This window comes from Lolium rigidum, chromosome 6 (assembly GCF_022539505.1).
Source record: "Lolium rigidum isolate FL_2022 chromosome 6, APGP_CSIRO_Lrig_0.1, whole genome shotgun sequence".
NCBI classification, from domain to species: Eukaryota; Viridiplantae; Streptophyta; class Magnoliopsida; order Poales; family Poaceae; genus Lolium; species Lolium rigidum.
In genome coordinates, this window is record NC_061513.1 from 96,559,602 (window position 1) to 96,575,532 (window position 15,931).

The 15,931-nt window shown below is 46.6% G+C and overlaps 1 protein-coding gene across 1 annotated transcript; it reads left to right on the forward strand.

Moving 5' to 3' along the window:
• Nucleotides 1-14,059: 14,059 nt before the first annotated feature.
• Nucleotides 14,060-15,367, forward strand: LOC124659900. The gene is made up of 3 exons (XM_047197713.1): nucleotides 14,060-14,170; nucleotides 14,496-14,533; nucleotides 15,149-15,367. Exons 1-3 carry the CDS (start codon nucleotides 14,062-14,064, stop codon nucleotides 15,365-15,367), a joined length of 366 nt encoding a protein of 121 aa, XP_047053669.1. The 5' UTR covers nucleotides 14,060-14,061.
• Nucleotides 15,368-15,931: the final 564 nt, after the last annotated feature.

Sequence of the window (15,931 nt, forward strand, 5' to 3'; positions counted from 1 at the left end):
CCGTCCGCACCGCTGAGCATACCCCCGATGCAAACGGTTGTCCCAGTCCAAATGGCGTCCGTAGGCTGACGCCAACAGACGCGCGTGAACTATTTAGACGTTCGACGTGCATCGACCCGTTGAAGATGCCTAAGTACACCTATAAACTAGTGCGCCACTAGTATGGACATAGCTCGCGCCCCAATACCATGGTGCGCCGCTGCTACCGATATTGTGCCTTGGCTTTTTTTCTGGTATTGTTTCTGTCAACGAGGCGTCTCAAATAGACAAAACAGACATATTTTGTATAAAAAAAAGTCTTGCTATTAATTTAAGAGGGTAAAATGTTCAGCAGCGGGAAGCCGACAAGCGAGGAGACAAACTGTCCTGGGATGGGTGTGTCCTACCAATGCGTGACTTGCAGAGTCCACTAACCAATGCGTGTCCTTTCTTTGCGCTCCTCACGCAAGCTTGACTTGTCAGCCTTTGGAGTTTGGAGCCAAAAAAAAAAAAAGTTCGCAAATGGATTGGAACTTTGAGAGATGTTTCGTTCGTGAGACTATCTCCAGCCGTTGGGTTCCCAGCCGAAATCCAGCTTTATTTAACATTGGATGATGTAAAATTTAGTCTGGGAAGGCCCATAATCCCAGCGGCGAGCTCAGACTAGATGTAAAATTTGAATAAATATAGGCGAATTTAGACAAAAACAGACGAAATTCATTCAAACATAGGTGAAATTTAGAGATATTTAACATACATAGACGAGTGCATACATATATAGGCCGAATTCGTAATGTATTTGAATTAGGCAGATGGAAACATAAACTAAAATTTAAAAAGGCAAAAACGGCGCCGGCGTCGATGGCGCCCTCGATGTGCGCGAGCACACTGGCGAGCGTGCGGCCCGGCGCGCTCCACCAGCGGCGGCGGCCGGCACCGTTGTTACGCGCTGGAGGAGGGGGAGGATCGTCGTACGCTGCGAGTCCCCGTTCGTGTCGGCGACGGAAGAAATCGTTCCAGGCGTCATAGTTGTCGGGGAGGTACCGCTCCTCCGCGCTGCTCCTCACTGAGGGTGACCCGCACAGCGTCGAACGCAGTGTCGAGCGCGTTGCCTCCCACCGGAAGCGGCGGGATCGGGATGCCCCCCGCGCTCAGGCGTCATCCTCTGGGCGCGCGGAAGTGCGGCGACGCCGGGTAGCCTGCTATGTGCATAAGTCCCACCTCCCACTGGTGTAGGGAACGTCGGCCGAAGACGTTGTTCGCCGTGGCCCGCAATTGCTCGCTGGAGGAGGATTGGGGAGAGAAGACATGGCTGGGGAGAGAAGGGAGATGACGGTGTTGAATACGGCTAGACGCGGTAGTTCCGCGATAAATAGAGGGAGTCGCGCGTCTATCCGAGGCGACAGCATTAACTCGCTGCGTGGAAGCTACGCGTCCGGCGAAGACTGGCCGGCGGCAGGCTTTTGTAGCGCGCGGAAGACGATTGACCGTTCTCGCCAACAAGTCGGGACCACCAGCCGTGCGGGAAGTTTTCTCGATGTTTCCCGCGCTTTCGTTTCGTTCGGACTCCCCGAGCGCTCCTCAGGGGGCCGGGATGACCTAGGCTCGCTGGATGGATGAAGGCTCAAATCCAAGCAAAAACGAAAATCAGAAGATGCAACTAAATCGTTTCCGTCCATCCGGAAGAAAAAAAAAACTACGAGCTTCCCGGAGACGGCTGAATATGCTCTGAGCTAGCAGATCACTCGATGTGATATACTCCGGGCCTGATGCCAGGATCAGAGGGCAGTGTTGGTAGTACTGATATATTTTCCCAAAAATTGTCTTCACATTCACACGTTGCATTTCTGCTTCAAGTGAATTTGCGAGAGAACAAATACGAGACAAGCTCAGGTCAAGCATGCCGAGAAAATGCTGGTTAGCAAATCAGAATAGAATTTCGCTCCCCAGCCACGTCCCAAAAAGAATTTGAGATTTTTAAATTTTAATTAAAAACAGTTGAATTTATTCAAATTTGCTATATATTACATAGATTCTAACGAAATTCGATGAAATTTAAATCTAAACCCTAATATACTAGTATTTGCGGTGGCCAGAGCGGTCGTAGTAATGGTGAAATTTGTACATGTCGTTGACGATGACGTCCTGCTTTCCGCGCTCGTCGGGCTCGTCGACGGGCTCGTCCTTCACCGCGCCGCTTGGCCCAGCTTCGTCGTCGTTGGTGAGGTCGACGGGTGGCACTCAGCATCGTGGATGGACATGGCGATCACCGCGTCGAGGTCGCCCCTCTAGGCGTCATTGTCGTTCAACGACACCAAGTACGCCGCGTGCAAGCTTGGGCAGTCCTCGGGGTCGTCGCAACTGGCGATGAGTCACTGCCGCCGCTCGTACTTTTCCATCTGCGCGGCCGTCGCGGCTACCTCGTCGTCCTTCTCCTCCTTCACCTCCGGCTTCGGAATAAGGAGGGCGCCGCTGGCGCGCCTATGCTGATGCCGCGCTGGTTCACGGATGTTGACGCTGCTGCCGCCGCGCCTCCGAATTGCGGGCGGCGTCGCGTACTCCGGCTCTTCTTTCACCTCGCGCTTCGGCACGCTGTACGACGTGGGGCGGTGCGAGGAAGGTGTCGGTCGCACCGGCCCCGAAGAAGAAGAGTTCGAGGAGGACGAGTACGTCCTCCTCGGTTGCCAGCGCGCTGCGGCCGAAGGCGATGGTGAAAGGACAAGATGTCACCTAGAGGGGGGGTGAATAGGCGATTAAAAACTCTTCGTTTGGAAGCCAGACTTTCATTTCATTTGTAGCATTTTGAAATGAATACATGTATTCATTTTATTTACATTGTAATTCCAGAAATGGACACTTGTTTGGTTGCCACAGGAATTGTAAATGACAGTAGAATTCAATATTGAATTTGTTTAGTTGCCACAGGAATTGTGAATGACAGGTTTCAGCTCGGAATTGTGATTACACATGGCATCATTTTGCTGGATTTCCTAAATAAAATGATGGCCCAATTCCGTGGCAACCAAACAGCCCACTTATGGAATTTGAAAATGAATTCCAGGATTCCAGGCTCAAATGATGGATACCAAACGACCTCTTACGGATTTGGCTTGTAAGAATGCGAAATTAAACTATATTTATTCTACAGGCACAAACCCTAAATATGCTAAGCAAGATAGGCACAAGATATATGTAGCACAAGTGATAGCAAGATATATGTACTTCAATAACGATGGCTATCACAAGGAAAGTAAGCTCGGGTATAGAAATAACCGAGGCATGCGGAGACGAGGATGTATTCCCGTGTTCCCTTCCTTTGCAAGAAGGTATGTCACGTTTGGAGGAGTGGATGTCCCACGAAGGATTCCCCAACGCCACGAAGGCTCACCCTATTCCTCGAACCAAACTCACGAAGGATAATGGCCATTTCCTTATGGTTAGCTTTTCCTCCACTCCGGAGATGGCAAGCTCCAAAACCACTTCACAAGCTCCACGAAGGAGAAGCCCGGGCCTCTTCACAATTTTGTTGAAGAGATCACCGGAGCACCAACCGCCAAGCCAACTAGGAGGTCTCCCTCCAAGAGTAACAAGCTCACGATCTCTCACTCGAACTAATCATGGTGGAGAGCTCAACACTATGCAATGATGCAAAGCAAGAACACTAGAGGTGTTCAAATTCTTCACACTCAAATCCCACGAAAGCAACGAATGCTAGGATGAGATTAGAGAGGAAGAACAAAGAGGAAATCAACAAATGACTCCAAGATCTAGATCCCAAGAGTTCCCCTCACGAAGAGGAGGAATGGATTGGTGGAGTTGTAGATCTAAATCTCCTCTCTTAGATCTCTCAAGAATGAGCAAGAATCATGGGGGGATCAAGAGATAGGACAAGTTCTTCAAAGGCAACAATGGAGGAGAGAGTGGAAGAACTTGTTTTGCCCAAGGTGGAAGAAGGCCTATATATAGCCCAAGCCAAAATGTAACCGTTGGGCAAAAAGTCAGGCTGAGAAAACTGGCCGTTTGAGGCAAAGTCGAGCAACCCGGTAGCTGACCCGGTAGTACCGGGCCGCATACCGGGCTGCCCGGTAGCAGCACCCGGTTGACCAGGCTGGCTGCCGAAATCCCCGGCAGCAGCACTCGGCATGTTGGGCCGATTACCGAGTTGACCAGGAGGCTAGGCCGGTCGGCACCACACCCGGTTGGCCGGGCTAGATGCCGGCCCGCCCGGTAGCAGTGCTCGGCAGGCCGGGTTGGCTGCCGAACTGACCGGCAGCATCACCCGGTGGACCGGGCCAGATACCGGAATTCGGGACTCTAAAAAAACGTTTCTTTTTCTTAAAAATAGAAAATGCTCCCGAACTCCGATTGACATGAAACCAATTTTGTTGGAAAGATAACGACAAATAGAACCCAACAAAATCTCCTCACAAGATATTTTTAGATGATTTTAGAGAGGGAGTCTCCCACTGTCAAGAAACGGTGAAGGAGTCCAAACTCGAAAACGCAATAGAAGATGCATGTTGATGGCGTGTAACTCACACGTTCGTTGGGAACCCCAAGAGGAAGGTATGATGCGCACATCAGCAAGTTTTCCCTCAGAAAGAAACCAAGGTTTATCGAACCAGGAGGAGCCAAGAAGCACGTTGAAGGTTGATGGCGGCGGGATGTAGTGCGGCGCAACACCAGGGATTCCGGCGCCAACGTGGAACCTGCACAACACAATCCAAAGTACTTTTCCCGAACGAAACAGTGAGGTTGTCAATCTCACTGGCTTGCTGTAACAAAGGATTAATCGTATTGTGTGGAAGATGATTGTTTGCAGAGAAAACAGTAAAACAAGTATTGCAGCAGATTTGTATTTCAGTATTAAAAATGGACCGGGGTCCACAGTTCACTAGAGGTGTCTCTCCCATAAGATAAAAGCATGTTGGGTGAACAAATTACAGTCGGGCAATTGACAAATAGAGAGGGCATAACAATGCACATACATGTCATGATAAGTATAGTGAGATTTAATTGGGCATTACGACAAAGTACATAGACCGCCATCCAACCGCATCTATGCCTAAAAAGTCCACCTTCAGGTTATCGTCCGAACCCCTTCCAGTATTAAGTTGCAAAGCAACGGACAATTGCATTAAGTATGGTGCGTAATGTAATCAATAACTACATCCTCGGACATAGCATCAATGTTTTATCCCTAGTGGCAACATCACAACACAACCTTAGAACTTTCTCGTCACTCGTCCCGTGTGTCAATGCAGGCATGAACCCACTATCGAGCATAAATACTCCCTCTTGGAGTTAAGAGCAAAAACTTGACCAGAGCCTCTACTAATAACGGAGAGCATGCAAGATCATAAACAACACATATGCAATAACTTGATAATTAACATAACATGGTATTCTCTATCCCGACAAACACAACATAGAGTATTACAGATAGATGATCTTGATCATGTTAGGCAGCTCACAAGATCCAATAATGAAGCACAATTAGGAGAAGACAACCATCTAGCTACTGCTATGGACCCATAGTCCAGGGGTGAACTACTCACTCATCACTCCGGAGGCGACCATGGTGGTGTAGAGTCCTCCGGGAGATGAATCCCCTCTCCGACAGGGTGCCGGAGGAGAGCTCCAGAATCCCCCGAGATGGGATTGGCGGCGGCGGCGTCTCTGGAAGGTTTTCCGTATCGTGGTTCTTCCGCCTCAGGGGTTTCGCGACGGAGGCTTTAAGTAGGCGGAAGGGCAACGTGGGGGGCCACACGGGGGCTCCACACCACAGGTCGGCGCGGCCAAGGGATGGGTCTCGCCGCCCTATGGTGGCGGCTCCTCGTGGCCCCACTTCGACTCCTCTTCGGTCTTCCGGAAGCTTCGTGGCAAAATAGGACCCTGGGTCTTGATTTCGTCCAATTCCGAGAATATTTCGTTACTAGGATTTCTGAAACCAAAAACAGCAGAAAACAAGAATCGACTCTTCGGCATCTTGTTAATAGGTTAGTTCCGTAAAATGCACGAATATGACATAAAGTGTGCATAAAACATGTAGGTATCATCAATAATATGGCATGGATCATAAGAAATTATCGATACGTCGGAGACGTATCAGCATCCCCAAGCTTAGTTTTGCTCGTCCCGAGCAGGTAAAACGATAACAAAGATAATTTCTGAAGTGACATGCCATCATAACCTTGATCATAATATTTGTAAACATATGTAATGAATGCAGCGATCAAAACAATGGTAATGACATGAGTAAACAAGTGAATCATAAAGCAAAGACTTTTCATGAATAGTACTTCAAGACAAGCATTAATAAGTCTTGCATAAGAGTTAACTCATAAAGCAATAACTCAAAGTAAAGGTATTGAAGCAACACAAAGGAAGATTAAGTTTCAGCGGTTGCTTTCAACTTGTAACATGTATATCTCATGGATAATTGTCAACATAGAGTAATATAACAAGTGCAATATGCAAGTATGTAGGAATCAATGCACAGTTCACACAAGTGTTTGCTTCTTGAGGTAGAGAGAGATAGGTGAACTGACTCAACATAAAAGTAAAGAGAATGGTCCTTCAAAGAGGAAAGCATCGATTTCTATATTTGTGCTAGAGCTTTTATTTTGAAAACATGAAACAATTTTGTCAACGGTAGTAATAAAGCATATGAGTTATGTAAATTATATCTTACAAGTTGCAAGCCTCATGAATAGTATACTAATAGTGCCCGCACCTTGTCCTAATTAGCTTGGACTACCGGATCTTTGCAATGCACATGTTTTAACCAAGTGTCACAATGGGGTACCTTCATGCCGCCTGTACAAAGGTCTAAGGAGAAAGCTCGCATTTTGGATTTCTCGCTTTTGATTATTCTCAACTTAGACATCCATACCGGGACAACATGGACAACGAGATAATGGACTCCTCTTTAATGCATAAGCATGTGGCAACAATTATTATTCTCATATGAGATTGAGGATATATGTCCAAAACTGAAACTTCCACCATGAATCATGGCTTTAGTTAGCGGCCCAATGTTCTTCTCTAACAATATGCATGCTCCAACCATTAAGGTGGTAGATCTCTCTTACTTCGGACAAGACGGACATGCATAGCAACTCACATGATATTCAACAAAGAATAGTTGATGGCGTCCCCAGAAGCATGGTTATCACACAACAAGCAACTTAATAAGAGATAAAGTGCATAAGTACATATTCAATACCACAATAGTTTTTAAGCTATTTGTCCCATGAGCTATATATTGCAAAGGTGAATGATGGAATTTTAAAGGTAGCACTCAAGCAATTTACTTTGTAATGGCGGATAAATACCATGTAGTAGGTAGGTATGGTGGACACAAATGGCATAGTGGTTGGCTCAAGGATTTTGGATGCATGAGAAGTATTCCCTCTCGATACAAGGTTTAGGCTAGCAAGGTTATTTGAAACAAACACAAGGATGAACGGTGCAGCAAAACTCACATAAAAGACATATTGTAAACATTATAAGATTCTACACCGTCTTCCTTGTTGTTCAAAACTCAATACTAGATATTATCTAGACTCTAGAGAAACCAAATATGCAAACAAAATTAGCAAGCTCTAAGTGTTTCTTCATTAATGGGTGCAAAGTATATGATGCAAGAGCTTAAACATGAGCACAACAATTGCCAAGTATCAAATTATCCAAGACATTTTTAGAGTTACTACATGTACTATTTTCCAATTCCAACCATATAACAAATTAACGAAGAAGAAACTTCGCCATGAATACTATGAGTAGAGCCTAAGGACATACTTGTCCATATGCTACAGCGGAGCGTGTCTCTCTCCCACAAAGTGAATGCTAGGAAATCCATTTTATTCAAACAAAACAAAAAACAAAAACAAACCGACGCTCCAAGCAAAGTGCATAAGATGTGACGGAATAAAAATATAGTTTCGGGGAGGAACCCGATAATGTTGTCGATGAAGAAGGGGATGCCTTGGGCATCCCCAAGCTTAGACGCTTGAGTCTTCTTAGAATATGCAGGGGTGAACCACCGGGGCATCCCCAAGCTTAGAGCTTTCACTCTCCTTGATCATATTGTATCATACTCCTCTCTTGATCCTTGAAAACTTCCTCCACCCCAAACTCGAAACAACTCATTAGAGGGTTAGTGCACAATAAAAATTAACATGTTCAGAGGTGATACAATCATTCTTAACACTTCTGGACATTGCATAAAGCTACTGGACATTAATGGATCAAAGAAATTCATCCAACATAGCAAAAGAGGCAATGCGAAATAAAAGGCAGAATCTGTCAAAACAGAACAGTCCGTAAAGATGGATTTTATTAGGGCACCAGACTTGCTCAAATGAAAATGCCCAAATTGAATGAAAGTTGCGTACATATCTGAGTATCATGCACGTAAATTGGCTTAATTTTCTGAGCTACCTACAGGGAGGTAGACCCAGATTCGTGACAGCAAAGAAATCTGGAACTGCGCAGTAATCCAAATCTAGTACTTACTTTACTATCAAAGACTTTACTTGGCACAACAAAACTCAAAACTAAGATAAGGAGAGGTTGCTACAGTAGTAAAAAACTTCCAAGACTCAAATATAAAACAAAAATACTGTAGTAAAAACATGGGTTGTCTCCCATAAGCGGTTTTCTTTAACGCCTTTCAGCTAGGCGCAGAAAGTGTAACTCAAGTGTTATCAAAGGGTGGTGCATCTACAGCGGGGTTTGGAGTTTTCTCAACCATGCATAGTATATTGGATACATAAGTTTCAGCGTCTCCCTTCTCATTAGTCTTGGGCTTGCTACTCTCATCGAACAAATTTTCAGGAACAAGCCAAGCATAGTTATGTTCTAGTGCATCATTCATAGCTAGGAGTTTACATGGTATTGGTGCTTTGATCTCCCCACCTTCATTAATATTATTAGTGTACCTTATTCTATCCATGTCCATTTTTTCAAGGAGACCAACAAAATTAGTATGAGAACCAAGCATATTAAATTTAGCAAAGACCTTTCTAGCCTCTCTTGCTAGACCACCAAATTCTCTAAGAAGGGTTTCTAAAACAAAATCTTTCTTTTCCCCTTCTTCCATATCACCAAGTGTAAGAAACATGTGTTGGATTATAGGATTGAGATTAACAAATTTAGTTTCCAACATGCGAACTAAAACAGCAGCAACAATTTCATAAGTAGGAGCAAGTTCTACCAAGTGTCTATCTTGCTTCGATAGGCTCCACTCTCTCCCCTGAATAAGTAAGTTCAAAATCTTCAACGGTACTAACATGGGTGAAAAATTCTTCTATATTGTTCCTCCCAATTATAGACCCGCGTCCTACCGGTATGTTTTTTGTGGTAAAATTAAAAGGAAACATGATGAATCAAGTAAAGTAAGTGCAAGTAAACTAATTTTTTTGTGTTTTTGATATAGCAAACAAGACAGTAAATAAAGTAAAGCTAGCAACTAATTTTTTTTGTGTTTTGATATAATGCAGCAAACAAAGTAGTAAATAAAATAAAGCAAGACAAAAACAAAGTAAAGAGATTGAGAAGTGGAGACTCCCCTTGCAGCGTGTCTTGATCTCCCCGGCAACGGCGCCGGAAAAAGAGCTTGATGGCGTGTAACTCACACGTTCGTTGGGAACCCCAAGAGGAAGGTATGATGCACACGAGCAGCAAGTTTTCCCTCGAAAGAAACCAAGGTTTATCGAACCAGGAGGAGCCAAGAAGCACGTTGAAGGTTGATGGCGGCGGGATGTAGTGCGGCGCAACACCGGGGATTCCGGCGCCAACGTGGAACTCCGCACAACACAATCCAAAGTACTTTGCCCCAACGAAACAGTGAGGTTGTCAATCTCACCGGCTTGCTGTAACAAAGGATTAATCGTATTGTGTGGAAGATGATTGTTTGCAGAAAACAGTAAAACAAGTATTGCAGCAGATTTGTATTTCAGTATTAAAGAATGGACCGGGGTCCATAGTTCACTAGAGGTGTCTCTCCCATAAGATAAAAGCATGTTGGGTGAACAAATTACAGTCGGGCAATTGACAAATAGAGAGGGCATAACAATGCACATACATGTCATGATAAGTATAGTGAGATTTAATTGGGCATTACGACAAAGTACATAGACCGCCATCCAACCGCATCTATGCCTAAAAAGTCCACCTTCGAGTTATCGTCCGAACCCCTTCCAGTATTAAGTTGCAAAGCAACAGACAATTGCATTAAGTATGGTGCGTAATGTAATCAATAACTACATCCTCGGACATAGCATCAATGTTTTATCCCTAGTGGTAACAGCACAACACAACCTTAGAACTTTCTGTCACTGTCCCAGGTGTCAATGCAGGCATGAACCCACTATCGAGCATAAATACTCCCTCTTGGAGTTAAGAGCAAAAACTTGGCCGAGCCTCTACTAATAACGGAGAGCATGCAAGATCATAAGCAACACATATGCAATAACTTGATAATTAACATAACATGGTATTCTCTATCCATCGGATCCCGACAAACACAACATAGAGTATTACAGATAGATGATCTTGATCATGTTAGGCAGCTCACAAGATCCAATAATGAAGCACAATTAGGAGAAGACAACCATCTAGCTATCGCTATGGACCCATAGTCCAGGGGTGAACTACTCACTCATCACTCCGGAGGCGACCATGGCGGTGTAGAGTCCTCCGGGAGATGAATCCCCTCTCGGCAGGGTGCCGGAGGAGATCTCCAGAATCCCCCGAGATGGGATTGGCGGCGGCGGCGTCTCTGGAAGGTTTTCCGTATCGTGGTTCTTCCGCCTCAGGGGTTTCGCGACGGAGACTTTAAGTAGGCGGAAGGGCAACGTGGGGGGCCACACGGGGGCCCCACACCACAGGTCGGCGCGGCCAAGGGCTGGGCCGCGCCGCCCTATGGTGGCGGCTCCTCGTGGCCCCACTTCGACTCCTCTTCGGTCTTCCGGAAGCTTCGTGGCAAAATAGGACCCTGGGTCTTGATTTCGTCCAATTCCGAGAATATTTCGTTACTAGGATTTCTGAAACCAAAAACAGCAGAAAACAGCAAATGGCTCTTCGGCATCTTGTTAATAGGTTAGTTCCAGAAAACGCACGAATATGACATAAAGTGTGCATAAAACATGTAGGTATCATCAATAATATGGCATGGATCATAAGAAATTATCAATACGTCGGAGACGTATCACATGTGAATTCCGTTTTCGATGAACTTGGGCTTGTTGTAAAGCTAGCAACAAGCTCAAGAAACTCACACAGAGAAACACCAAGAAGCAATAGGATATGCAAAGTATGCAAAGGATTGAGCTCCCTAAGACGATGCGATCAAGTTACCCAACCGAAAGCCCCTCTTGATAGTACGGCTATCTATCCTATAATCCGGTCTCCCAACATCCACCTTGAGACCGGTAAAAGGAAAACCTAGCAAGGCCATACCTTTGCCTTGCGCATCCCGCTTGATCTTGATGATAACTCTTCAAGCTCCACTCAAGCCGGAATACCTTACTTGATCATTGTTGCTTCGTGAAGATTCACAAATGCTCCCCCATACGCCATGATGGGGAAGCTCCATTGATGCACATCTTCACATGTCTATTATCATCAAATGGATGGCAAGCTTCAAGAATATGATCCTCTTGACATGCTCAACTTGAACTTGCCCAACTCAACCTTGATGACGATCACCACTTAATGTCATCCTCTCATGGGCTATATGAGATCTCCATTTTGATGCATGCCCATGGAAAGATACCTAACCCACATAGATAACACAAGGGAACATATATGATGGGTTAGTTCATAAAGCATAATTGACAAGGCTTACCATACCACATGACTTCACGTGGCATATTCTTCATGCTTCATGTGTTGACCAAACTTGAATCTATTCTTCACTCTTTGTATTAGTCAACCGTGTATCTTCTCATGCTCTACCATACTATCTTGAGGTCTATAAATAATTCTTTATTTGGTTGCATGCTCTAAATCTTAGTCAACCATAGCTCAACTTATGAGACTATCATGACACCGACTTAGAGCCATATCTTGAATTCTTCACTTGGAATCAAGCACTCAAGATCTTGATCATTCATTGCTTAACACATAAGCTAGAGCATGGCTAATATTGAGTTCTACGTAAGAACTCCATCTTCATTTCTTCTTCTTGATCATATCACATATATATCTTCAAATCGATGATCTTGATGCCAATACTTAAGGTATATCTTTATCTTTATGGCATCCATACTTGAATCCAACACATGGACTACAATTAGTACCTATGGAATATTCCTTCATATAAACTCAATGAAAACATTAGTCTATAGAGGTTGTCACTAATTACCAAAACCACACATAGGGGCAATATACCCTTACAGATGGTAGCAGGGAAGGTGGCATCTCCAGCCTTGCGGGCGCCGTTGTGGATGCCGTCAACGACGTTTGGAAGGATGCGCCTAGGAACGCCCGAGAAAAGGACGCGCCCCTCCTTGTTCCAAGTGTTCCTCCGGCCGACGAGGCCGTCAGTGCTGTTCATGTCGACATCGTACTGCGCCTGGAAGAAGTCCGTCCACCAGTTGTCGTTACCAATGGGGGCCAATGTGGGATCGGCTCGCTCCTCGGCGTCCCACCGGTAACGATGACTGGTGGGCGGACTTCATTTTGAAACATAGGAGCATATGCTCCCTTCATTTTGAAATGCATCTTACTCATATTTTAACTTTTTTAGAAAATGAAAAAAAATCGCACGTATATTTTCATGTGCTACGCGCCCACAAAGTTGTTTAACGAAAAATCGACTTGTCATCCAGCATGTGTAAAAAAGTGTAAAAAAGATAAAATTCAGTGAGACTGTACACAAGATAAATTTTCTCTTTAATACATAGAACAAAAATAATATTGGTTTTTCATGAAACTTGGAGAACTCAGATATATTATGTAGATGTACATGTAAATTATTTTCGACACTTCCAATTATAATTTTTTTGGTAGAGGAGCATATGCACCCGGGAGCCGAATTTAATTTCCCCACCGAAAGCTGTCTTTATTTTATTTTTAAGACTTTTTGGGCACAGAATTGAGCTGTGATCGAGATCTTTTGCCAAAAATCCATACAACCATATCCATTTTTTTTACCTTTTCGAAAATCCATATCTGCATCACTGCATGTATTTGTCTTTCAAGAAGTATGCCGATCCTCCAAGGATGAATAATGTACATGCAGGGCATGGATGATGGATCTTGCGTCCTCCTCCTACAGTCAGTCAGTCAGACTTGACCCAAGAAGTCTCCTCCATGATCCCGTAGCTTTTTTTTTCGATAATGATGATGATCCCGTAGCTAGATCGTAGATTATATGCTGCGGGAATGATAGTCACTCCTCAGTCAGTCGCACAAGTCACTGCCCTACCAATGCCCATACCCAGTACCTGCACCTTTCACTGTCTCTCGGACCACTAGGAGCCGCGGACCCATCGGCGTGTAAAATTTCTGCCAAGCTCGCACAGGCTTTCCGGGGGAGCACACGGCACATGCCAGCTGCTGCGTCGTCCTCTACCTCCCCATAGGCTGGTAGTATTTGGCGAGACCAATCGACGCCGATCTGTAGCAGGCCCTGCGCAATCATGCAGAACAAGGGGTACTGAAGTGACGAGTGAGGCGAGGAGGAGGACGTACGCCAATGCGAGGGCGTGGTGGACGGGTACGTTGGCACTGTTCCCGCCTCTGCGTGCACTCCTCTGTCTCGCCCGATGTATGTAATCTGACCGATCGGTCGATCCATCTCGTTGTAGAGTCTTGTCCAAGGAGATTCCGAGATCGAGAGATCTGAACGACGCGGCTACAGTGGCGAGAGAGAGGAGGGGAGGGCTACAACTACAAGAGACACTGGCGATCAGCCGCGCGTTGCTCAATCTCTCTGCTTCCGCTAGCTTCCCAAATTTGGCCGCTCGGTCAGCTGCGGCCACACTGTTGCGGGCCTGGCTCTGCAGGGAAGCGCAAGCGCCCATGGAGAGCTCCTGGGGAAGGTTGAGGTGGGGCGGCAGATGCGCGCTAATGGCGGTGGTGGTGGTGTGCTTCGTCGCGGCCGTCTCCCTGTGCTGCGTCCGCTTGTGGGATTGCGGTGGCAGTGGCTGCAGCGGGTGCACTGTGGCGCTCCGTTCAGGTAACGAATTCAGCCTGCGCTATGCTCATCCCTGCACTTGTTTCCTCCGTTTTGGCAAGTTTTGAGTCCTGCGCTGGGATTGTGCAATTGTTCTTCTGAATGTTTGGTTTGTAACTTTGTACTGGTTTCTTGTCGAGGTTGCATATTGAGTTTAAGCTTTGTTGCATGCTGATGCTAGTTCTTTCTACTTGCAATTTGTTCCGCGTGCTTCCTTACTCGCCAATATCATCTTTTCTGTTCTTGACCAGCCGGTTGGAGTGTTAGTGTGTTACAAACTTACAATTACTGTCTAATAACCTTCGTGCCCTTCTTTTCTTTTGTGCAGATTTTTGGAGACGAACAACAGCATCTTCCGCTAATCAGGTGAGTTCGCATCATCATCTTCCTCCCGCTAAATTCCCCTCTGATCCCCTGCACAGACTGCTATACACCAGTTTACATAGTGCACACAAGTCTATGCCACAAGTTTACAGCTCCACACCACTGGAATGCACACCGGCGTACATCCACTGCGGTTCACGTAGATCGTCGGTGATGAGCCTCATTAGAGTATTAGACACACCACAACCGCGAAACGATCAAGCAGACTGATTTGCTGTTCTTGATCCGCTTTGCCTCTATGCTCATCTTTTTTTTGTTTTCAACATCGATATATTCATCTTGAAATGGTGTGACGCGCCGCCATGAACAAGGCGAGGTCCTCGCTGGACGGTAGCTAGGGCAGCATCGTAGCTAGCACAGGCCCCGCCAAAGCGGCTGCACGCTGCAACCTCCACTAGCTCACGCGCACAGGCCCAGCCATGAAAGCCAGCTTACGGCCCTCCCGACAGTCCTTCAACGCCGATCGACGGCCGGGGCCCGTGTGCTTCTGGCCATACGTCGCTGTCCTCTACCTGAACAGCGAGATACGGACCCGGTCGCGTTTAATCCATATATATCTACACGCCATCTCACACTGGCTGTGTTTCCTGTTCGCAGGTGAGCTCGAGGGCCAGCAGGCAATGGCGGCCACGGCGGCGGCTGCTGTCGAGGACGGAAGGGCCGGGGTCGTACCCGCCGCGGTGCGCGTCCAAGTGCGGCAGCTGCAGCCCGTGCTACCCGGTGCACGTGGCCGTGCCGCCGGGCGTGCCGGTCACCACCGAGTACTACCCGGAGGCGTGGCGGTGCCGGTGCGGCAACCGCCTCTACATGCCATGACCATGAGACGATCCAGACAAGATGAACCAACAAGGAGCCGCCGCGACGGCGACACCACTGCGGTTTAACGAGCTCGCGAAGCACGCCCGTCGAGTTTTGAGCGGCTGGCCCAGCTGAATTATTGCTCCGGCCGGGCCGGGTGGTGGCTAGACTGCGGCAGCAGTGCCATGGCTGTCGCGGCGCGCCTGCATCAAGTGTCATGGGCATGGTGGTGGCCTACTGGGCTGCTGCTGGGCTCAGTTCTTGTTCCAGTGCTTGTCTTCTCTGTGCCGCTGGAATTCGCACGGCCCTACCACGAGGCGCCGAGTCATGGAGCTGTACGGAGGACCTGCTGGGACCAAAATGGCATGGGACGAGCAGCTGCTCCCCGCTCCCTGCACGTGTCCAGATCATCTGTTGATTAGTCCGTCTTATTTTTTTGTCTTCCGTCTTTCGACCTGTTGGGATTAGAATTCGAAATTTTATTTGTAACCATATATGGTATGAGATGACGCGTGTTGAAGCACCTATTGACCCCAAGCCCGGATAATTTTCTACTACTAGGTGTCAAACATAATGCATTTC

Excerpts from the sequence above, each read along its gene's own strand:
- LOC124659900 (XM_047197713.1), top strand. The coding sequence starts at position 14,062 with ATGGCGGTGGTGGTGGTGTGCTTCGTCGCGGCCGTCTCCCTGTGCTGC. Across the intron at positions 14,171-14,495 it reads CACTGTGGCGCTCCGTTCAG|ATTTTTGGAGACGAACAACA; the intron begins GTAACGAATTCA and ends TCTTTTGTGCAG. Across the intron at positions 14,534-15,148 it reads CAGCATCTTCCGCTAATCAG|GTGAGCTCGAGGGCCAGCAG; the intron begins GTGAGTTCGCAT and ends TCCTGTTCGCAG.